This window comes from Neodiprion virginianus, chromosome 2 (assembly GCF_021901495.1).
Source record: "Neodiprion virginianus isolate iyNeoVirg1 chromosome 2, iyNeoVirg1.1, whole genome shotgun sequence".
Lineage (NCBI taxonomy): Eukaryota > Metazoa > Arthropoda > Insecta > Hymenoptera > Diprionidae > Neodiprion > Neodiprion virginianus.
The window spans coordinates 23,382,738-23,406,479 of NC_060878.1; the positions used below are offsets into that span (position 1 = coordinate 23,382,738).

The 23,742-nt window shown below is 36.0% G+C and overlaps 1 protein-coding gene across 1 annotated transcript in view; it reads left to right on the forward strand.

Annotated features, from left to right (window-relative positions):
• LOC124297785 (5-hydroxytryptamine receptor 2A) overlaps positions 1 to 23,742 on the forward strand; it is a 152,441-nt gene that overhangs the window by 53,049 nt on the left and 75,650 nt on the right. The window contains exon 2 of the mRNA XM_046749099.1: positions 5,504 to 5,667. Coding sequence (XP_046605055.1) covers positions 5,570 to 5,667 — 98 coding nt within the window. The 5' untranslated portion in view covers positions 5,504 to 5,569. The remainder of the gene's footprint in view (positions 1 to 5,503; positions 5,668 to 23,742) is intronic.

Sequence of the window (23,742 nt, forward strand, 5' to 3'; positions counted from 1 at the left end):
AACCGGTTGAAGTTCAAAAATAACCTTTTTCAGAACCGCCTTGGTGTGTATATTACCTAATTACTCTTGCTGTTGTCCACAAAGTAATTCCATAATGGTTTTAGTATTGTTACCGGGTTACGGGTTTCCCCCTTCGAATATGCATGTATTTATTTAATTAATCAAAATGAAGATCCGATGTTCCCTGACAACAAACGTCTTTTGGAATCAACGAGTATCTTTCTGGATTCCTAGAACGGACTTTAAACTACACGCGTCTCCTTTTACTTTTGTTCTAAAATAAACCGCCCCAGTCTTTTTGAATTCTCCTGATTATTTAATTCGCCCTCTTACGTAACAGTATTTTAGAAATAACGTACATATCGTGATTATAAATATGTACGATTGGAATAAAAGTTTTATTATATACTACATATTAGACTGGGCCAAAAAAACGAAGAATTTTTTTTTAATGGTACTGTAAAAACATTGCTCATGACGACAAATAAAAATTATCCTGACAGTTTGAGCCCTTAATATTAATATTAAGGGGTGTATCGTTACAGCTATTGATTTTTTAACAGTTACCGCATTTTCTTACCCAAAATCCGTCAATTATCAATCTGAAAAATTTTATCAATCCATATTTTTGAAGGAAATTAAATTTCCTACAAAAAAGCTCTCTTACTAAATTGACGTAGATCAAGCCGTTTCCTTGTAATCGTGCCTTAAACATCGATTTGTTTTTTCAAATTTTTGTTTGAATTTTTGATTTTTGTAATTACCAGAAAAATCAATATTTTCATAGATCAAGCCATTATTACGAAAATCAATCAATAGTAAGAGAGCTTTTTTGTAGGAAATTTATTTTCCTTCAAAAATATGGATTGATAAAATTTTTCAGATTGATAATTGACGGATTTTGGGTAAAAAAATGCGGTAACTGTTAAAAAATCAATAGCTGTAACGATACACCCCTTAATATTAATATTAACGGCTCAAACTGTCAGGATAATTTTTATTTGTCGTCATGAACAATGTTTTTACAGTACCATTGAAATTTGGCCCAGTCTACTACATATATGACTAAAACTGGATATATGTACGTGTTCCGGAACCTGTCAGTGGAAATTGTTTCGCGCTGAACAAAGCGTGGCAAAAGCATTGATAAGAGAATTGGTGAAAATAAGTATGCAAATGACGCATCTCCGGTTGGATAAGACCTACTACGTTGCAGGGTTAAACGAAAACAGCTCGGAACGGCCAGCCAACCAACCGAGCTAAGTTCGCCGGGTGAGAGATAATATCAGCCGAACTTTCCGAACGTCTTAAAGGTTCGCGAGGTCTAACGATGGTGGTCCTGATTAGCTGAAGCTCTTTGAATTGTCTCATACTTCTGCAGTGACTGTTTCAAAGACGTTCGATCATCATGTTAATGTAGTGATCACGACCTTTCATCGGAACTCATTGTCGTCCGATTCAGGAGTCTATAAACTTTTTAGAGATAATGAAAAAAAAAAGTTTATTTCCATGTTGTTTATAAATTACCCTCTTCAATTCCTTCGTATAATACATAACCCATAATAACAAATTTTAATCGTATCTTAGCTGTAGAAAGTTGCACAGAGAAAACTTCATTTGTTACAAGTAGTAAAAAATTTTATTAATAGACGTATTGTTACAATAATACTTTAAATATTGTTGGAATTACTAGAAAATATGATACTAGATAACTATATTTCGTTCAATATAATTAATGTTTTACATTACCATTTTATGCTTCATGAAAGTTTCTCTCTGTCCGATAACTTCTGCTCTATCATTCGGTGTTATGCGCTAATGAATCCTCGATAGATTTCCAAGTTCTGAAATCCGAAGTACTATGCTTTGAAATTCACTAATTGTGAGATTGAAATTTGACTCAAAATCCGGCAACGTGCTCCAGATGAGGTCCGTTTCGATGCAATCGTGACGAGCAAATCAGTCGGGCGCTCTACCGCGGTTCTGCTAACACGTACATATCCTGCTGCATTCCTATTTCTACGAAATTTTGTCCTGCAGTGACTACCGCGCAGCTGCTGCCATCTCTTCTATGTCAGGAAAAAAATCGCAAGATGGTACTTTTTAGGTATGAATCTGGAAACTTGATCTGAGGGTAAATGGATTACGCTGAATCGAATGATGATGATAATTTTACAATCAAGCCCCGAGATCATTATAAAACAAGGATTAAACCGTTGAATTCGGAACCTGATAAATTTATCAGTAAATATGTTCAACAAAAGTTGTTGAGGAGAAAAGAAAAAAAACGAACAAACGGATTTAGACTCGTCACGAGCCAGCCCTCGATCTTCCCGTTCTCACACTGCAGGATCGAAGGAATAATATCCAATTCTGCTTTCGAACTACAAATTCAAATTCGTGATTAACGTTTTTAACGCCCTCGGGTGCCATATTACATGAAAGTGTGACGTCTTTTTTTTAATTTTGAATCACTATAGTGGTTCCATCATTACAAATTTTGGAAGTCTGACCTTGTGTTCGCTATCGGTGACCCAGAAAACCGTCGCCTACCCATTTTTACCAGAATCTAAATAGATATTAGATCGTCATTTTGGATTTTGCAATCTGTTTTCAGACTCGTGATTAGCGACCCAAAAAACCTTACCGCACCAATTTTCATTCAAATCCATTCATCTATTCTCAAAATACTACCATTTATATTTGTTTCTTTCTGGTATTTTGTTATTTAAATAATTGAAAAAGTACTGAACCGATCAAGACCAACGTCTAATCAGTCTTAAGTTTGGAAAAGCCGCGTCGATTGAGACCAAAATAATTTAAATCCGGTAACTTGTTCTCGAAATATCGTCCGAAAAAAAAATTATCACTTATATGCATACAAACACACACAGTCATCCGTCCAAAAATGGTCGGGGATGATTCTCTAGACCTTGAAACGTCAAGATCTCACTGAAAACTCAACTTTTCATTTAAAAAGTGATTGCAATAACTTCGTTTTTTCTTTGAAAACGGGAAGTTGAAAAAGTATATTCTATGTTTATCTTCGTATCTCCAAAAATAAGGAAGAAAAAGGCGAATGAAACTTTATTTTTACACAAAATTTCTTTTCAGTAGAAGCATCACGAGAAAGCTGAGGACAAACATATGTCTGTCTCATACATACGAATTTAATAATTTATTTATTATTTGAAATTTTAAGGTTTTCGCCCCCCATTTAAATGGTTTTTCGTTTTTTTTCTCCCTTATGTTGGACGATACAAAGATGAACATGAAATACTTTTCTGTGTTTTTTTTTTTTTTATCCCCAGCAACTTTTGTCGGACATGTTTTTTCATAAAATTATTAGGTTCCGAGTAAAACGGGTTAACCTGTTTTTATAATGATCTCGGAGGTTGATTGCAAAATTATCGTCACCATTCCATTCAGCGTCATCGAATTACCCTTAGATCAAGTTGCCGGATTCATATCAAAAAGTACTACTTTGCATGCTTATTTCCTAGTCTATTTGAGCTCTCTGACGTATGTCCTCCATCGAGACTATACAAGGAGCTCGAACTTCATGTATACAAATCGTTTCCAAAAATAAGAGGGCACTAGTCTTCTATGAGTACAAAAACGGTGAGGGGGGGGAGGTATAAAGCGATGGTGAAAACTTTCTATGCAAGATCATCGATTAGTCGATCTTGGGCATCTCTGCAATTGATGACACTTCGGTGCTACAGGAACACTAGCGACGCTAGTGGTACAAATAATAAACCTAACGTGTACGATTACTGTGACAAGTTTTGTAAATTCACTCATTTGAATTCGTGCTCCTTGCGTAGTCTCCACGATGTCGTCCATCAATGTATACACCAGTGTTGCCCACCTATCTGACAAATATTTCTTTAAATGGCGCCAAATCAGTTCTTCAGATTTCTTATTTGGATGGCACCACAATAATTCTTCAGATGTCCTAATAGTGGTACAATAATTTTTCACATTTCTCATTTACAAGAGTGTTGTTTGTCGGTATTGATACTCAATAAATACAAGAATACATAATATTTATATACGTTTTTTCGCTTGATAACACGGACAATTTTCTTAGAAATGTTAATGATAATTACCGAACGAGGTAACACATACAGATTTATATCCTATAATTTGAACTGCAAGTGTAAAGACATTAGAAACTTTTACTTGTATAAAATGTTTTTATTCTTAATATGTAGGACCAACAACTTGTCAAATAAAGTGCGTTTGAAAATTTCAGACGCTATCTAATTGGTGCATATGTTCACAGTAACCTCGCAATTGGTTCATTTTTAGTCTGTTGTTTCGATTTCACAGTCCATTTTTAGAGATTTCTCTATCAGTCTTGAGATTTTGTCAGAGACCTTCAGATTTTCTTCAGATTTTCTTCAGATTTCTGCCTAAACGAGAATATATCTTAATAAGAAAATAACTTTTCTTTTTTCCTTGAACAGACTCTAAATACTTTAGATCCAAAGAAATTTCTTTAGGGTTGGCAACGCTGGACTATGCGCCTGATGGTTTACTGAATTTCGTAAAACTCTCTTTCAGTAGCGAGATAGCGAGTTTTTCTAAAAACACATCGTTAAATCAATGTCACGAACCTCAATGTTATTCGGAATTACATTTGAAAGAACATAAGCTATTCTGATATCATGTGCAAATTACGCTCTTGCTCATGGTTCAGAAACTTGCAGAAGGCAATAAAGCGAATGTGTACGAATTAAATGAATAATCGTTCATCGAAATTATTCAAATGACACAGTTTTGGTGCTGGGAAACCGTTCAGTAATTCCATTTCTCCGAGGTTGTAAATTACTAATGATTAGAAATTCACATTTTCGATTATGTGAACTCGTCCTACGGATATTTACAAGGAAGTCTCGCGAAGGTGGTGAATCAACTTAATCAAAATATGCGCGAATTTGATGAAAACTGGTGTCTCCACATTTTATATTCAATTTTTGAGATATTGCCGACATTTTTTTTTCCATGATTGGACTTCTAAGATATCAATGTTGATGTTTTGAGAGGGATTATGATGATTCCGCGAATATAGTGAGCGCTATCAATAAATAAAGTGTTGAAAATTCCTGTTCGTACAGAATAAACGTAAATGTGGAAAGGTTATAGGGACTAGAAAAGTGGATCTCGGTAATCTTGAGTTTTTAGGGTCGCTAAAAACGAATCCGACATCAAAATTTCGAAATTCGAGACGGTGACTGTGACAGACCGAAAATATAAAAATTGATCCTATTCGCTCATATTGGATCCGCCATTTTAAAGTTTCTGTCGGATCTGACCCCCATTTTTTAAATCAGCAGCCCCGAGAACCATTTTATAAACAGTTTCAAGGAATTTGACTGCAAGGAAAAATGTATGCTTCAAATGGTTATTTTCAATTGCACCCATTCAACCTTTGTTTCATGTTTTGTTGTTTTTAATCGTACCAACAGATGAACGAAAATTACTGATTTCTTTCCAGAATGCATTGGAGATGACGAGGTATTAAAGAGTGGGTGGATTGGGATCGGATCCGGAGATTTTGGGAATGGAGGTGAACGGGACCGAGAGCAGCCTAAATGGCACCGAAAACAACCGGACAGTTACTTCCGTGTACACCATCGGCACAGATTTCATCACAAAATGGTGAGCTGCAAAATTTATCGCAAACACAAGCTACCAAAGGCAAATATCATTTGCTATGAACGTAATTCACTTGGCCCGGATTTTGTCGCAGATCGAGATACTTTGCATGATTAATAATAAATAGCACAGTGTCATACAAATTTGATTCCAGAAAAGAGAATTTTGTTTCGTCAAGCGGTGGAGATACTCGAAACTTACAGTATTGACAAAACTTCGATCGTCGAAGTGCTCATGTCAAATTTTTATTACGGACTCATGGTAACTTTCGAGTTATGGAATCTCGGGAGCGCTGTAGCAGTTTAAACATTCCAATTCGTAATGCGGCCCCATAGAGATCAGTTATTTGAAAAAGAAAGAAATTAAAAATTATTTTCGGTTGCGTTAAATAATTTTACATGTCACTACGTCCAACTAATTTTGCACATTTCAGTGCATACGAATTCTTACAGAGCTGTGTAGGCAGATATCCTGAAATGTTATCCAAAGTATTTTCCTTTCAATTTCATATTTTCTTACGCTTTTATCCAACATTTCCACTGTTAACACCTTCGCCGTCTTTGGGACAAATTATTTGACCTGCAGCTATAAGGTACAGTTTTTTCTTAACTGACCATGAATTCGTTACCAGCGACTATAGAAACCTTGTAGTACCAATTTTTATTAAACTCCGTTCACCCATTCTCAATATGTCATCATTTATTTTTTCTTTCATAATATTATTATTCGTGTAAGATTAATCAAAACTATGGAGTTCTGCCCGACAATATCCTTAACTAACGACACGAATGAATTTATGGAAAATCTCTAAAACTAAATTTCCTGAGACGACTCATCAATGATCGAATGATTATGAATCAAAAAGTATATGATATCGGCGTTAATTTCTTGAGCTAAAAGAGCGTCAAAATTAGAAAAGAAGTGGCCTAGTCTCTAATAAACCCGCTTACGAGTCTGCAGTTATGAGAAATAAAAAAAACATATTGTATTTACGCTGAAAAAACCTTCCTTACATACTTACAAATGAATGGACTAAATGACTTCAAAACGAATGTTTCATACAGGCAATCTTCAAGTCCACGTTATACGTGCCGTATATACAGATACTTTTAGACCCCATATAGATCAATAATCTTAAATGATGATAGCCAGTGTTTAATTGAATATTTCGAAGTCATCTTTAATGTGAAGTGTAAACTAATAAACAGCTAACATCCAACGCGTGGAAATTAATTTCTTAAACGAAATTTGGTTCTTTTCAAACATTTTCCAGAATTGGTGCCTTGTGCCAATTATTTTCTGATACAAAACCGCCACGCCTCAAATAGATTACCACTTCACACGAAAATTTATCTCAACCAAGATATTGTTTCTTTCAGCTGATTATTATCACATTAACAAATTCCCAATTTGTTACACATTTGGCTTTTTGTTAGGTTATAAAAATTTGTCTACATTCAATAGTGACTCGTCATTATCTCTTTACCTAAAGTCCTCTACTCTGTCAAGGAAAATCAATTTAGCGTCCCTCTCCGATTTCGTTGCAACTCTTATATGTCGTAGAATAGAGTGGTTCACCAAAATTTTTTTTATTCCAGAGCGGATTACTCATGAAGCTGTTGTATATGATGAAAAATAAAATCCCTGTAAATTTCAGTTCGATCGGACAAGATTTAGAGGTCTCGTTTGCGAATTTTCGTGTTTACAGTAAAATAACACGCAAAAAAAATACTTACCTTAACTCATCGTAAATTTCGTGTGAAAATATAGCCGAAAATCAAGAAGCTGCACTTGAAGGCAACATCAAGTGATTTATAGGATTTTGGTGCTCCATTTTGAATTATCTAATTTCAAGTTCAAATTTGTAATCAACCAACTCGAAAACCCATAAGCACCGAGTTTCATCGAATTCAAATGACTTTGGATTTTGGTCCACCATATTAGATTCGCCATTTTGAATTTTCAAATTTTGAGCTCAGATGCGTAGTGAGCGACTGAAGAAACCCCCCCCCCCCCCCCCTTTATACCAAATATTATCAAAATCCATTCGGCAGATTTAATGTGCTTCTGAATGGGTTAAATGAGAAGTTGAGGCGAAAATATGAACAATTAGGGTAGTAATTTTTCAATTATTTGGAGCCGATTTCGGGACAATACGGTCGAAATTCAAATATCACCTTTTTTAAGGACGACCCTAGTGTGCCCATCTCTGGGAGTCGTTATCAACCCTTTAACCGTTTATGTCGATAGATGAAAATACGAGGTTTTTTAGTTTTCAATGTTTTAAAACATACATAATTTGCAACGAGTTTGAAGGAGGATACCAAACTGGTGTTCTTTGTGAATGAATTTCATTTTACGCCCGTCTTGTCGTACAAATATTTAACGGATTATCTTTCAGTTGCCTGCCATGTGCTGAACAACTTACGGCAGCTTTGAGTCATTTGCAAACTGTATAATTTATTAATTATCGGGAAAACTTTTTCTCGTTCCTCCAAAGTTAGCGCTACTATTTCTAGTATTTGAGTAACGATGTTGCTTTCAGTGAGTTATTAAAGTTTGTTCGCACGAATTATTATTGACTTCGTTTCTGCTGATTTTCATGGCTATTACACTAAAGTATTTAAAAAACATCGCACCACGCGAAGTTACTCTCAATTATTATAAAGATATTAGCTGTACAATTTTTGGAAATTCATTTCCATTATTTCGAGCGTGTATTAGACTAGAATATCTTCGGCATTTTTTTTATTTGCAAACGGGAAATATTTGAAATCAGTAACTTCCTAATGGCAAACGATGATTTAATGTATGCATCATGATTATAGGAATATTAATCAAGTCTCGTATTTGAACTCAAGAACTGTCATTAGACCATTAACAAAAATTCCGAAAGCATTTTCTTTCTACACATTAAATCTGTTGAAACATGCAATTGCTCCACGGAAAAAGGTTCTCACGTGTGTCCCAGTTTTTAATAAAAACGATTAAAAGTATATAGAATGCTACAAAATCTGTAGCTACAAAAATACTTAACGTACAATTTCTAGCACAATAAAGATCCAGACAACGTCTTCATGTTTTTATTGCGTCTGGTGTGTAGTATACCTATATTTATGGAATTTTATGCCCTACATGCATGTATATTATACTATGAATCTCGTTCTGAAAATCTGAGCACTTGAAAGCGTTGTTAAATTTTCACTCGTACCACGAAGTGCTTGAAAATGCAAATTGCAAGAGATACATGAACTATAATCTCGCGGGTTCTTCTTGGGCTGTACATGGTCGTTTTTTTGAATTCATTAGTAATGAGCCAAGGTGCCTAGATAACAGAGTATAGCATTTACGGGCCGAATTTCACAAGGAAGTCATATCTAGAAGCTTTGTTCGGTGCTGGAATATTCAAACTACCAGTGAAATACTACCTTCGGTATAAGAAAATAGAATGATATAAGAAAGAAACAAGCGGTGAAAGAAATGAAAAAATGGTACGACTTGTTCACTCACAAAATAATGAAGCTATAGTACAACTCAAAGCTCACGACACCATGAAATTTAGTTTTTACCAGCGTTTTTGCAGTGGATTAACAACAGGAAAAGCGTTTTAAGCCTTTCAGTCACGCAATTCAGTTTCTTTCTTTTTTTGGCATGGAAGTGAAATTATACGTTTCCTATGTATTTTTCAACGGTGAATGCATGTATATAAAATATCGGTATTTCATCATATACGCTGATGGACCGCACTTCTGTTTAAAAAAAAAAATTAGAAATTAAATATCGGGGCACGCCTGGAAATTGTCCGATTTGATGACAAAAACTGTTTCATGTCTATCACGAGGGTTGCAAATACAGCGATGCCGAAATTTGATGAATGAATGCGACAATGCCGTAATGGCCGCCACATCACTCGTGCACCCAAAATAACAAAATTTGGTCGTATCCCACTGTATGCGGTTTCATTCATTCACCTTACAGTACGATTTCAAGAGATCAAATCAGAGTATGAAAGGTAATGGAATCTTTTGACAGAAAGGAATTCTGTTTAATTCAGTCGCGTTGAAATTTGTTGAAAAATGGTTTCTGTTGAAAAGCATAATTCAAATACACCGCGCTCTCGATATACGGAGTATTAAACTTCTGTCGTACATTATCGATACTCTCGATTCACCGAACTTTTGGTGCAGTTACTACTCACCCCTTTTCTTTTTTCTCTGTGTGAGTACAAAAGTTCCAACAAAGAAGAACCAAAAGTCACAATCTGTCGGTCTGCAATTATTTAAGCCTGCAACACGAGTTCTCCTCCAAACTTAAAGCGAACCGCAAATGAAATTCTAGCCCTACAACACATATTATAGGTATATGCTACAATGCCACTGATTTTTTTTTTTTTTTTTTTATACATGGTTTTGCATAAGAAATGATGTTCTACGTCTAAAAATAATTCCAGCAAAATCTTTGCCATTTTTAAAATTGATATTTTTGAACTAAGAAGAGTGTCGCAAAATCCAGAAGTGAAGTTGTTCGAAATAGTTAAAGGACATGTGAAAAAATCAACGAATCTTAATATCAAGTATCGAAGGAGGAGATACGTTTTTAAGTAAATAAAAACCACTAAAAGGCCGTTTTTCGTACTAGCAAGCTCCTCAATTTCATGTTTTATGACTTCGCATTCTTCTTCGTTCAAAAATATCAATTTCGAAAATAGCGTAGATTTTGCTGGAATTATTTTTCAACATGGGACATCATGTCTTATTCAAAACCATGAACAAAAAAAAAAAAATCAGTGGCTTTGTAGCACACGTGTATCGTAGGGCTAGAATTTCACTTGCGGGTCGCCTTAACAGCTTTAAAAATCCAACAATGTTTGCGAACATGCGATTATTATTAATTGTCGTCGAGTTTTCACGTATGAAGAACTGTGAACAACGTATACGCCAGAAACCTGTCAGTTTCTGAGATTCTATGGGATATCTGCCGTGTTCGCCTTCCGGTTGACAGAGCGAAGTACGAATTGTGAGAGAAAGGTGGATTCCATCCCGCAGGGCATACCTCGGCTGTACTAACAAAGAAAACCTGTCGTATGACACCGACCACGCAAGTGTCTCTAATTAAGCCGAGTTTCGGGGGGATGCGAGGGAGTGTCGTTTCCATCATACACTCGCGTTATGCAGGATAAGTGCGGCTGATTGTCATACGAGGACTGAGCTCTACAGACAGCACGACAAGTAAAAACCTCTGTACAGTGGCCAATCATATTTTTGTGATTTCGTCGCAGTGTTGCCGTTTCTAGTACAATTGTACTCTTCTGCTGCATTTCCACCGTTGTTAGTACGCTGGTACACTTTATGATTTCTTAAGACGTGTTGACACGGTGATAGAAATCGGACCGATTTCTCGGACCGAGAAAAAATTACCAGAACTCGTATCGTGTATACAGCAAACTCGGACGTAATTCCTGGATCGAAAACGCGGATGAAAAAGTGGATCGCGTCCCATTATTCCGTACTAGTTGCTGCATTCACTCCTGTTCTGATTCAGGCAGCCAATCGCAGATGATTGCAGAGTTTGCATCACGCATTTGTGAATTTCAAAGGTATATATCAAATGTAAAATGAAAATATATTTGAATGAATACAAATTGAATAGATCTTCGTTACTTTTGAATACATAATTTCTCTTCCTTTTCGACAGCATCAACTGTTAACGCAATAGCGAGCACTTTTTTCAATTTTTTTTTTTCTTATCCGTCATTTCATATGATACAGTATCTGGATCCACATGAAAATTCCAAAATAAATAGAATTATTAGAGATGCATTAATTAATATATAGGAATGGGAAATTGCAATATTAAACAGAAAACATTCAAGTTACCTTTTCGAGCACAATATAGGTTATGATTCAATCGCTTTATCTATTCAGGATTCTGCACTGTTGGTAGCATGTAAATAATTACCATTCAACTTCACGTTTTCGACCGCAGCGCCGTCTGGATTCCGCCGAGCGCAAAATGATGGTGAAATTTAAGTTTCTAAACCTGTATCCGAGAACTCGGACCGATTTCTAGCACCGTGCCAAGCACGTCTTTAGCACATTTGGAGATATTTTAGTACGCCTTGATTATTTTAATACAATTTTTGAATCCTGGTTTTTCTAGGCAATATTGAATTTTCAATTGAACCACCATCGATGTTACATGCTGTTTATGCCAATGTAAAACCCTACATGTCCCTACATTTTAGAGACCATATTATAAGGTCGTATGTTTCCCTCCATACGGTTCGACATCATAACCTGGGCGTAGATAATATGTAACCTAGATGGGGCATGAGCCTACCGAAAGATACCTTTCAGTGGCCTGCCTCACTGAGAAGTGCGAAAACAATGAAAGCACTACCTGGTGGCAAAAAACATAACCTCACAATATTTTAATTCCATTCGGTACACTCTACTGCTCATCTAGTAAATTTTATTTCACAGAGTTGCTACATTCTCAATTACCAGAGTGGCAACACTGGTTTTCACCTACTTCGTTGGCCTCTTATGTAATCCTGTTGGCAAAAGCAGCCTAACTAACCTAACTTTTTCCAGCCATCCCGTGACCCCCCGCCAATTTCCACCATTCTTCATCGCGTGGTCAAAGACGTAGTCACGTCATTTCTGAGGTCAGCACGACATCTCGCGCTTACAACGAGGGCAGAATTTTTTTCTGATATCCGACACAGTTCAGCCTGCCTACAGTGCACGTAGGAATATTTATTCGAATTACAATGTCGGACAAGTTTTCCTTGAATAACCTGGTGAAATACGAGCCGTTTCGACTCCTCCCTGGGTCGAGGTCGTCTTCCAGCCTGGCCGCTGCGGGTCTAAATTAACTCTGTGGGTAATCAAGGGGTAGGTGTAGATCGTCCACGGAAATCTTTTGCAAACTTTGATCGTCCCACCGGATCAAAAGTTTCGTCGGAAAAACGAGTCGACCTTGCGATTTTTGGAAAAATAATTATAGCCAATGAGAGAGAGGCCAACTATAAAGATAGACGTAAGACTGAGTTCACTCTCTGGACAGTTGTCTGTATTTCTATCGCCTTCTTCGTTAGAGCTATTTACATACTTATGTATATACCTCGGTATTACCAAAATGCCCTCCAAAGAGGTAGAGAGTGGAAGGTGACCGTATACAGTGAACAGCGCCTCTACTGTCTTGGACTCCTAACTATTCTGCCTCCTCTCTCTCTCTTTGCTAGATTTGTAGTACTTGAGTAGGGATTAATTATTATTTTGCATAGAGAATTTCTAAAATAAAACTCGTCGAAAAAGTCCGACAATAATGAAAAGATTACCAAATTTTGTAGACCAAAGCAAATAAAACCAGAGTAATTAAAAGTAATATATTTGAGTAGTTTATAATCAACTGGTTGGGAAATAATTGAACAACCTAAAGAGAAAAAAGATTTGTTTGTCAACAGTTTTGTGGCAAAATCTTACATCCAAAGAGCAATAACAAAAAAAGATGTTTTCATACATACGTACTATTATCGTGTTTCGGTAACATCTACAATGTTTTATTTTATATGTTGACGGTTATATAGAAATTTTTGAATTTGTAACTCGTTTATTGTATTAAATAATCCAATATTTAGTTTATATAATACATTCAGGTTTAACGATTTTAAATAAAATAAAAAGATATAAATTTCATCGAAAGTCTTAAATTCTCGTAATAGTAAAAAAAGTAATATACCTATATAAATAAACATATTAGTCTGTGTTCAATAATTTATACTATGTTATATTTTTATGGTGTAATAGAGTGTGAGCCTATAATTTCATTAAGTGCCATTTTAATTAAACAATTTTCAACTTACACTGTAAATACGAGTATATCATACATCTTCATGTAATGTAACATGTATGCATACAGTGCAATAAAATGAGACCGAAATAGTATGAAAAATATTTGCATTATTTATATTGATTTTTTATTTTATTGGACCATAAATTCTAGATCCGAGATTTGAATTTTAGCACTACATTCGACTTTAGTTATATTACTGATACTCCAGACAGCGCAGAATTTCGTATACGGAAAATTGCATAGCTCCCTTATGCCAGCTTGCACTCTCTACTATACTCTTTGACCTCATCAATAAATAAACGATAAATAAACGCTATGCTAATTGTATCGGTTTCTGCTTCTTGATACATCGTAATAAATAAATCTTCAAAGTTAAAGTATGCCATAAAAGAAATCCTCTTCCACAATTCATCTTTGCTACAGCGATTGCGGGATCAGAGGGATCGTTTTTACGGGGTTTGACAATGATCAAACATCTAATCCAAGTTTGACCCACTCGCTAGTCTTGGGTACTGATCTTGCCACGTGTCCTATAGATTGCACGGCGGGCTAGTACGAGGTATTTATATACCAAACAAACGTCGTGACTGAAAATATTATGAAACCAAACCACCACACGTCACCGTCGCGAATCTTTATGTCACGAAAGTCCGGCCAGAAGATTATGGCTTCGAGATTTTCACCTTAATCGAAACAGCTGTGGTTTCAGATTGGGATCAGTGAGGCATATAAGCTTGAATTCGTGGCGACATAAGCCTTGGATCTATCCCATTTATTTTTCTAGTGATTTCGCGTACAGCTTCAGGCAAGAATTAACATTCAAACACGTTTTAACCCACAATCATTCTACTGCATGAAACCAATCTTTTATGTCATCGAAACGTATTGTATAGGCAAAAATTTAATGTTATATAGAAAGGGTTCAAACATACAACCATCACATGCCCAAGGTTTTATTCCGTTAATAGATACAACAAATCTGTTAGTACCGAGCACGTAGTCCCCCGAGTCTAGCTGCCAACCTCTGATCTCTAGGGAGTTCCCGACTGGGGAACTCAGACAAGGAATTTAGCGTACACTACAAGATACTCAGCCTAGATACTTATTTTTAACTTATAATGTAATGTGATCATCACGAAACATGTGCAACGAATACAGAAGTCTATTTCGAAAACTTAATATGTTCCCAAAAAGTGGTTTGTGACAGATATCAGCGAAATAAATTGAAGTCAATTGAAAAATAGATGCGATGAGACCAAGCAGAAATTGAAAATTCCCTTTGCATGAATTTACGTCGAATTACTTAAGGGGGCCACGTCCTATAGAATACCAAATCGTAATCGATTTTCGTGATTTTTTTTGGGAGGGTAAGAAATTTATATATCTTTTGAGTGTCGTATGTATTTTTTATTAAATAATTCTAGTTTTAAAAACGGCTTTTGCTGCTATAAAAAATGAAAAATGGTGGAGATATAACTAGTTGCCGTAAAGCTATCTGGAAGGGTGCCCGAATGAGATGTACCCTCCAGTAACTCGTAGGGTTGTCTGAAACAGTCTGCGCAAAAAAATTGATTATTACATACATAGAACAACAATGTTGATTTTTCGGAAAAAATTTCAAACTTTGATCCAGCCAAAACCATGTTTCTATTGATAATTTTTAATCGGTCTTAGGTTCATCAATTAGACATAAGTATCATGAAAACGTGTGCCAAATATGAACTTGATTGGTAAAATAGTTTTTGAGTAATTGTGTACACCGATGTTCGAAAAAGTTTCGCGATAAACGCATTTAAAGTTTCGACAAGGGCAAAACGTATGATTCTGTGACTTACCGACTAGTCAGCTCTTCCAGCACCATATAATAGTCCTTCAGCTTCCTCGTAATACTCATTTTGCGTATTCATCTCTTCTCTGTGTAATTTACGGACCTCTTTTGTCGCCAACGAACTGTGCTTCTCTTGCCACTCGATTCGTTGCCGATCGGACTTGACGGCGAGATTCTACGCTTGCTTCCAACATCGCTCTGGGAATGTCAGTTTCGAGAATTGACCAGAATCACTGACTGCATCGTATTCTACAGGTTTCAAACAATAAATTGAGGCAGTAAAAAAAAAAATGCATTTTGTGAAGCCTCTGCAGGGAGTGGTCCCCATAGCTCCGTTTGGCCTGTCACATTTGATCATTATAGTTGAGTTTTGATAGCTATATAAACGCGATTGATGTGTTTATATCAATACCTATGTAGGTAGGTACAGATGTAAAGGGATAGCGGCCGAAAGTGGCAACTCAATGACGTGCCTCCATAAACGATAACCGAAGTGTAGAACTAGATGAAAGGGCGGTTGAAGCACCTCTTCCACGCACACTGAGCCCAAAGCTTATGCCAGATTTAGGGGCGCGTTATAACTCAAGCCGAACGGAGGCTACCGGCTAGGCTATACGTCCCGCATGACCCACGTGGCCCCTTCTCGTGTCTCGCTCAAGGGTGGAGGGCGCGGGTCGCTTTGCCAATATTGACGCAAACATATCTGTACAGTCGCGTGAACACCCCAGAGACACCCTGTGCGACACGTTAATCAACGCGCGAACGATATTCCCGGCTCTTTGGGGCTCCCTGTTCAACCTGGGATTCGTCGAGGCACCGTTGGAAAATAGGCCAGCACCCTTCGATGCAGGACCACCGCACGTACAATTTGCAAGCAACACAATTTCGCTAGCGATTCGAACTGCGACGAACTTTCCCAGTTACAAATACCCAAGATTCAGGATCTATTGCTGTTACCGTTTGAATGTCAATGAAAGTAATTGGGATTAACAGAGCATTGACAGAGGTCGGAATTAAAATTAAAAAAAAATTAAGCTTAAGGGTGTACTGGCTGTACGTTCTCAACCAAAATTGAATCTCGTCGACAATAGTGAATATTTTATAATAAAATAAAAGTAGGAAGAAAATCAACTACAATAAAGACGATTAGAAAATTAAATTTGAATAATAACAGTGCCCAGAAGTTGTCAATAAATTGTTCAAACAAAACATTATTTAACAAATTTTTAGGGAATGTTTTTTTTTTTTTTTTTTTTAGTCATTTAAAATGACTTCATTGATTTTTCTGAATAGACATGAATTGTTGAAGAATTTACTAATTATTGTGAAATTTCCTTTTGAAAATTTTAAACTTTGCAAAATAGAGGAAACAACGTGAATTTTGGTCTCGCTTTTGTAAAAGCATTTTGGTACATTACAATTAAGAAGTTTCCAGGGCATTAACAGAATAGTTTCGTAAATATATCATTAGCAAATTTCGAAAACGGAAATTTCAAAATAATGAGAAAATTCTTTAAAAATTCATGTGTATTCAGACAAATTAAAGCATTCATTTTACATAACAAAAAGCGATATTCCCGAAAAATTCTTTAAATAATGTTCTGTTTAAACAATTTATTGACAACTCTTGGGCATCATGATTATTCGAATTTATTTTTCTTAACACCTTTATTCTGGTTGGTTTTTTTCCCGATTTTCATTTTATCATAAAGTATTCAATATTGTCGACGAGACACACTTTTCGTTGAGAACGTACAGCCAATACATCGTTAATTGGGGAAAAGTTATTCAGAACAACATCGCGTAAAAGTCTGGACAATTTTTCATTCCAAGATTTAACCTAGTAGCAACCGATTTTATCACTATCTTTAGGGTAAGCATAATGTTTTACGAATTTTTCAGAGATTAATCTACCTACTCTCAATTTAGGTGGCTTATTAATGTGTCATACACGTATTATTATCGAACACACGAAAAACCTTACTTTAAAGCAAGTACGCGAGACTCATTGGGAAGTATGCATGAATTCTGTGAAACTTGTAAATAATCGTTTTTATTTTTGTTTTTTCCTATATTCTGATTAATGTGGGAGGTCAAAAACATATGTCAATAAGGGGAGATAAATAATATAAATAAGGGGACGGTGAAGAAATTGAGTCTATTGTCAACATAAAAGAAAAAATATGAAATCAATGGACAGGCTTATAAAAAAAAAATTGACGAGTACGATAATAAATATGACACTGACTATAAATGGAAAAAATTAAATATGAATAACATAAATAAAACGTGAATGAAAAATAAATAAAATATAAAGGGAATGTAAATAAAATATAAATAAAATGTAGATGAAATGTAACTAAAATATAAATAACATATAAAAACTTTTTAAATCCTGTCCATTGTTCTAAAGATTAAAATGACACATTCATTCCAAATATTCACAAATAAATTAAGATAAAATACGCCGGAATTCACACTGGGATATAAAATTGTCTATAGTGATGATGTAAAAAGTTGGTCAGTCATAAATATATTAAAAATCACTTATCCCTTGATTTAATACTCGGCAGCAGCTTCGTCGTGTAATAGTCCATGTGATTTTGCGAATCTTTTGATAAAATTTGGAATCCACGTCTTCTTGAGTTTTCTTCGCGGCGGTTCTGTAATGCAAAGAAAACTGTAAAACTTGCTGCTTCCTTGGATCTCGTAACTTAGCTTTGTTTTTTATTTTTTACTGACACGTTAAGATTCGTACGGATGTTTAATGGCGAGGTCGATGTGTTAATTTAATTTCAATTAAAGTTTACAATGATTAAACAATCACTATGGGGAATTATAAACCAAGATCTAGACAACAGTTTTATCTCATCCCACTGGCGGATAAAAAAGGCCTTGTTATACAGAATATATGGTACTAAAAAACATGACACGATGACTTGGAATTTTCGTTTATTTGCCAAGTGTTCTTGTCCCAAATGGTCACTGAAATATTTCCATATCTAAAAAAAAATCAAAATATAAAATTGATTTATTTATTTATTGCAATGATACCGCATGTAAACAAATGGTCAAAATTCGCACTTTCCCACGAAAAAACGACATCTCCGGTTGTTACTTTTGTTTGCCCGCCCGTTCAGATTCGTAATCAGCGACCCTGAAGGGTAAAGATTTAGAGGAGGTCTAAGAGAAGTAGGTGGTCCCACATAGCTGAGTAAGTACACGACAGACATGTGCGAGTCCGAGAAAACGTAAGAGATAGATGGACAAGATATGAAGTATAAGGTTACATATGCATTTGAAAGATGAAGGCAGCAATCTGGAACACTGTCCAAAGTAACAGCTGTTGTGAAAAAAAAAATTTCGTACAAAAAGTGCAGTTTCTAGTGAAAATCTGCGTCAATGATTTGTAATACAAAAACGCCTTTGTCGATTCGCTATAATTTATACACATACTGCGGGTCTGCTCTGACCCAAAGTACGTTCATGAATTTCAAAGTGAATTGAGCAGTAATTCAGAAGTTACAAGTGATAATACACATGCTACTACGAGACTTTTTTAGGCACAAGTACCGTGTTTTCACCCTACAAACTTATGGAAACTTATTGACAGGAACAATGAATTTGAGCACAAGATTGAACTTTTTCTTGATATCTAGATAATGTTATTCAGAAATTCACATGTTATAAATTTTAATATAATCCAAAACTGTACCGCCGATCACGACACCTATCATAATTTTTTCCGTAACTATAGCGCCATTAAAGTTAGGAGTGGTTAAGAAATGTCATAGTGACACGTTTTACGTTACTCGCAACTTCTTAACTACTACTGAATCTACCTGTAAATTTATCGAAAATCTTTAGAATCAACAAAGACATGCTGCATATGAATTTCAGCCAAACCGATTCCGGCATTTTTGTGTTATGAAAGATTTCCGCAACTTTTTGGTTACGACTGTTTTCTAAGAGTGAAATTTTTTTTTCTAATATTACTTCAACACTAAACAAAACTGCAAAATATTTGTACACAAGATCAGTTTTTCATCGGTCATCTCTTTTCATTAGAGCTACATCGATAGAAAAGATAAATAAATCATTGGAATGTGATTTTTTGGTTAAGCGGCGCGGGAAAGTCCGTCATTTGAAAAATTCGAAAGGATCCGTGACTAAATCTTTCAACTTATACTTTAATTGTGTAGAATGGAGAGAAGATTAGAAGTAGTTAGAAAAAAAATTCATACGTGGATATGATGTGATCTACGTTTGAGAGAATCGAATGCGTCTCGAGTGCATACTAAAAAATTCGCAGGCACTAAGATTGAATTGTTTCACTCGATTTTTAGACCGCTAGCGCCCAGTCTGCATTTCGCCGCATTCCATGTATCTCTTATTGAATTTTGTAAAGTTCAAGAATCTTGAGGCACTCGTATCTGCGTGTATGTTCGTGCAACCGACGACGGCACGATCAGTCTAAAGTTCACGTACGCTATATCGTGAAGCCTTGAGGGTAATACAGTTTCGGGAAAAAGCTTCTTCTACATCAACGCGCAACTTTCCTTCTAGAGACAAAATGCGGAGAATTGTAGGTAACATAAAAAAATTAGAACATTTCCGGCCAAACTTTTGATACAACGGTATGCCTGACACAGTATCGTCGGGAGTGGACCTTTTTTTACAGAAATCGTTCCTCAAAGTTCGTTTCTACAAGAAAAATTGCTCAAATAAGATCAGAATTATTCAAACTCTAGAGAAATGAACGCTGCAGAACCAGGCAGTGTGCGATTATTTTAACATTAGAAATGTCTAGGCAGAGGGACTCTGCAAAATTTGTTATGTCATCGGCCCCGAATAGTCATGATTATATTGGTAACGTTTAGGTGGAGGTATTCTACGCAATTGGTGATGTTCATCGGTTACGAAAAGTTATGGTGAATCGATCTGGTACACATCATGAATTTTAATATGACGGCGGTGACGCGTGCAATTTTTATTCAAGATGGCGGTGATGATGCGTGGGATTTATAATAAAAATGACGGCGATGACATTTACAACTGTCCCTGACCGTGCAAATTATGCAATTCATGTAAATTTTCTCTGTAAAAACTAACTGTGTAGAAACTATTCCTGTAGAAGTAATGTCCTCTTGTATCGCCAGTGCTGTGTGACGCTGGAAGCGCGCGCTTTACGGCTACGATTCACACCGAGGAAGTGTCTCGGATATGTGTGAACTTCGTTCCTTGTTTGTCTTTCCAATAAAAAAGCTTCGAATGGTAACGGTTAGCTACTGTGCAAGTTATTCACATTTTCCTAAAATGGCTAACATTTCGACAGGTGGTGCTTAAGTGAGCAAAGTGCATATCTTTATCACTTATCTTGTTACTAGACGCAGTTTTAATCGTAAGGTGAAACATATGTGATAAAATGCAAATTAGAAATCAATTTTAAATTGGGTCATAACTTACAAGAAAGACGTATCCGCTTAATTATAACAAATCGAACGAGATTAATAATCCGTCAGTGATACGTACAATATCATGGGATTATGTTATTGTCTTCACCTAGAGGGAAAAAAATTCTGTTGGCTTTTGGTCATAATGAAAAAAATCATATGGATAATACAGCTTTAATGCCAGGCTCACAACCAACAAAGAAAAATACCGATTTGTCGTCGATTTGAAGTTGAGCTCGCTTCAGCTAATTCAAGTCCAATAACGCCGTCCAAACCAATAGGCCGTGAAATCCGATCCGTCTACTTGATATTTGAAGCAAGTATAGGTAGCTAGGAATGAATTTATGATTGATAATTTTCTTACCAATTGTAGAGGATCATCCCATGGCAACGGAGGAGGACGAAAGCGAGGATACGATAGGCAGCAGAGAGGAGATCAGAAGACGCAGAGCAATCTCAGTCAAGCTCTTGGCTCGGCAGCACACAATCAATATCTTGAAATCAAATCCGTTCCTGAAAGACTGCGAAGTGAGATTGAGTGACCGGAGAATATGGAGGTATTAGGTATAGGTATAAGAGGAACATTGCAATTAGCTGCAGCCGATTCTTCGCTGACACAAAAATTAGGAATTTTCACCACATATGCAGAAAAATCACCGTTCCGATCATATAGATGAAGATAAAACAGAGAGGATATCTAATGTTGGATGGTTTGGATCGTTGTCAAGCACGATCTTGACATACATTTTAATCGAATTTTCAAAATTTTGTTTGAGATTTTCCTTTGGTCTTTCGGGTTTTGTATGCATTGCCAAAGTCGAAGATCCTTGTCTTATACTCTCAACTTCTGGCAGTTCTAACATGCTTTGGCAAGAACGTGAAGTTCTACATCTCAAACAAATCTTCAATGGCAATTTTTCTCCGCGCAATAATTCATGAGGCATTGAAACAGCGTAATTAACTTTAGCCAGTTGAAAGCAATATATGACGAAGAATGTTAATGAAAAGGCTCTGTTTCGTTGGTAATATCCCAGGCTGCAGATATATTTACATGAACAGAACTTCGGCAAGGGATGTAACATAGCGCTACGATTACTATTTTCAGGATTCATTCAATGCGATCATCGACGTTCCAATAATCTTTGTTCATTCACGTTTTCCTTTGTATTATCATCCAAGTCTTAATATTTATAAAAATTGATATAAAAACGTCAGCTTCACAGTCACCATCGTAAGTGCTCATAAGATTTCAACATATACATCTTCACGAGGCAGTTTTTCGTTCATGAAATAAAATTCCATTTCCAAGCTTATAATCTACTAAAATCTACAAAAATTGGCCTCCGTAAAAGTAATAGTACAATATTTCCCGTAAATACATTAAGGACGTTGCCTACTCCCGGCGGAACTGCTGCTTGCAGACGTTCACGCGATGCAAGTTTTCTCCGTCATTTATAAAGATATCGAACTTCTATTAGAAGCATTTTAAAGGCAAAAAAGCAATCTGGGTCGTGTATTTTTCCGAATTTCAATTTTTTTTTCAGAGTCGTAAAAAACAGCACTGCAAGTGAGCAAAGTTCCCATTGTACTGAAACAAGAACGAATTTTTTTTTTCACAATTCTACGAAATACACGACACAGATAGATCCTTCACCTTTGATTTAGGACTAAGAGCAATAAGATCGAACTCAAGAGTTGCGAGAAAACTTGCACAAGCTGAAGCATGAAACATCGGATTTTCGCCGCGAAAAGCGATTGCTTGCTAGCGCCATCTCTGGCTTAAGTCGCCCGTCGTACGAACTAGCGGCCGTAGCAGCAGTCTGCATTTAACACGTGCAAACCCGTAATTCAAACCGCGAGCCGCGAGTGTTATTCGGTGTGTTCTTCGTGAATAAATATTAGTAAAGTATCTAAAACTCCTTGATAAGTGTTCATCGGTCATTCGCTATGACTAAGATAAGGAAAGTGTTACGGAAAAGTAAGAAAAAGGGCCAGGGTTGGAAAAATTTGGCGGCTTATCAGCGGAAGAGGTTGAGGTAAATAGAATGGCATCAAGTTTGCTTACATAGACTTGATTGTTTTCCTTTTCAGACGGACTGACTAACATGCACGTTTTATTAATTCAGAACACCGTATTTTCCTAACTCTATTCGAATTATTATTTACCGCCCCTTTCTCAATGTGTGTTTTGTCAACCTATTCTTCCGAAAATCATTTTCCATCTTTCGTCCACTCACGATTACAAACTTGCCGATGACTTTTACCGCACACTGATCTACCTAACTGACTATTTGATTGTGATATTTGACATCTACTTGCCAAGGTCAAAGCAGAATACACTAATGAATTGAAAACCTGACGTGCTATTGAAGACATTGTTGCAGCGTAAAGTTCTGCCTTTTGCCAGCAATAGTAGACTCCAGACGAGCTCGACAACTTCCGATTCGCGACCCTCCTCAAATAATTATAATTGAAGCTAGAAATTCTGCGGTCAAATCAAAACCCTCAACGACTAATTATTACCCGTAAGAAAAAGAAAACGACAACCGACAGTACTAACGAGTAACTATATAGACGTTTTTACATATTTCTATATTTTTCCTTTCCTTTATAACTATTTCACAATAATGTTACACACAGAAAACTATTTTTGATTCAAGAATATTCTATTTCTTTGATCAAGAGTATGCTATTTTTTTAATAAAAATATCACATATTCTGGAATGAAGAATACTCAGCACTTGATTCAAGAATATTTTAATTCTTGATTTAAGGATTGTTTTCTTTGTGTGTAGCCCATTTTTTTATGTTTTGTATTACAAATCAACCCTCGCATGTATATCCTGCTTGTTAAATTTTCATTTTTCAGTTACAGCCCATTCGAAATTTTGCACGGATAGAACACTTTTAATTTTTCCTGGCATGGTTGAGAGGTTGGGA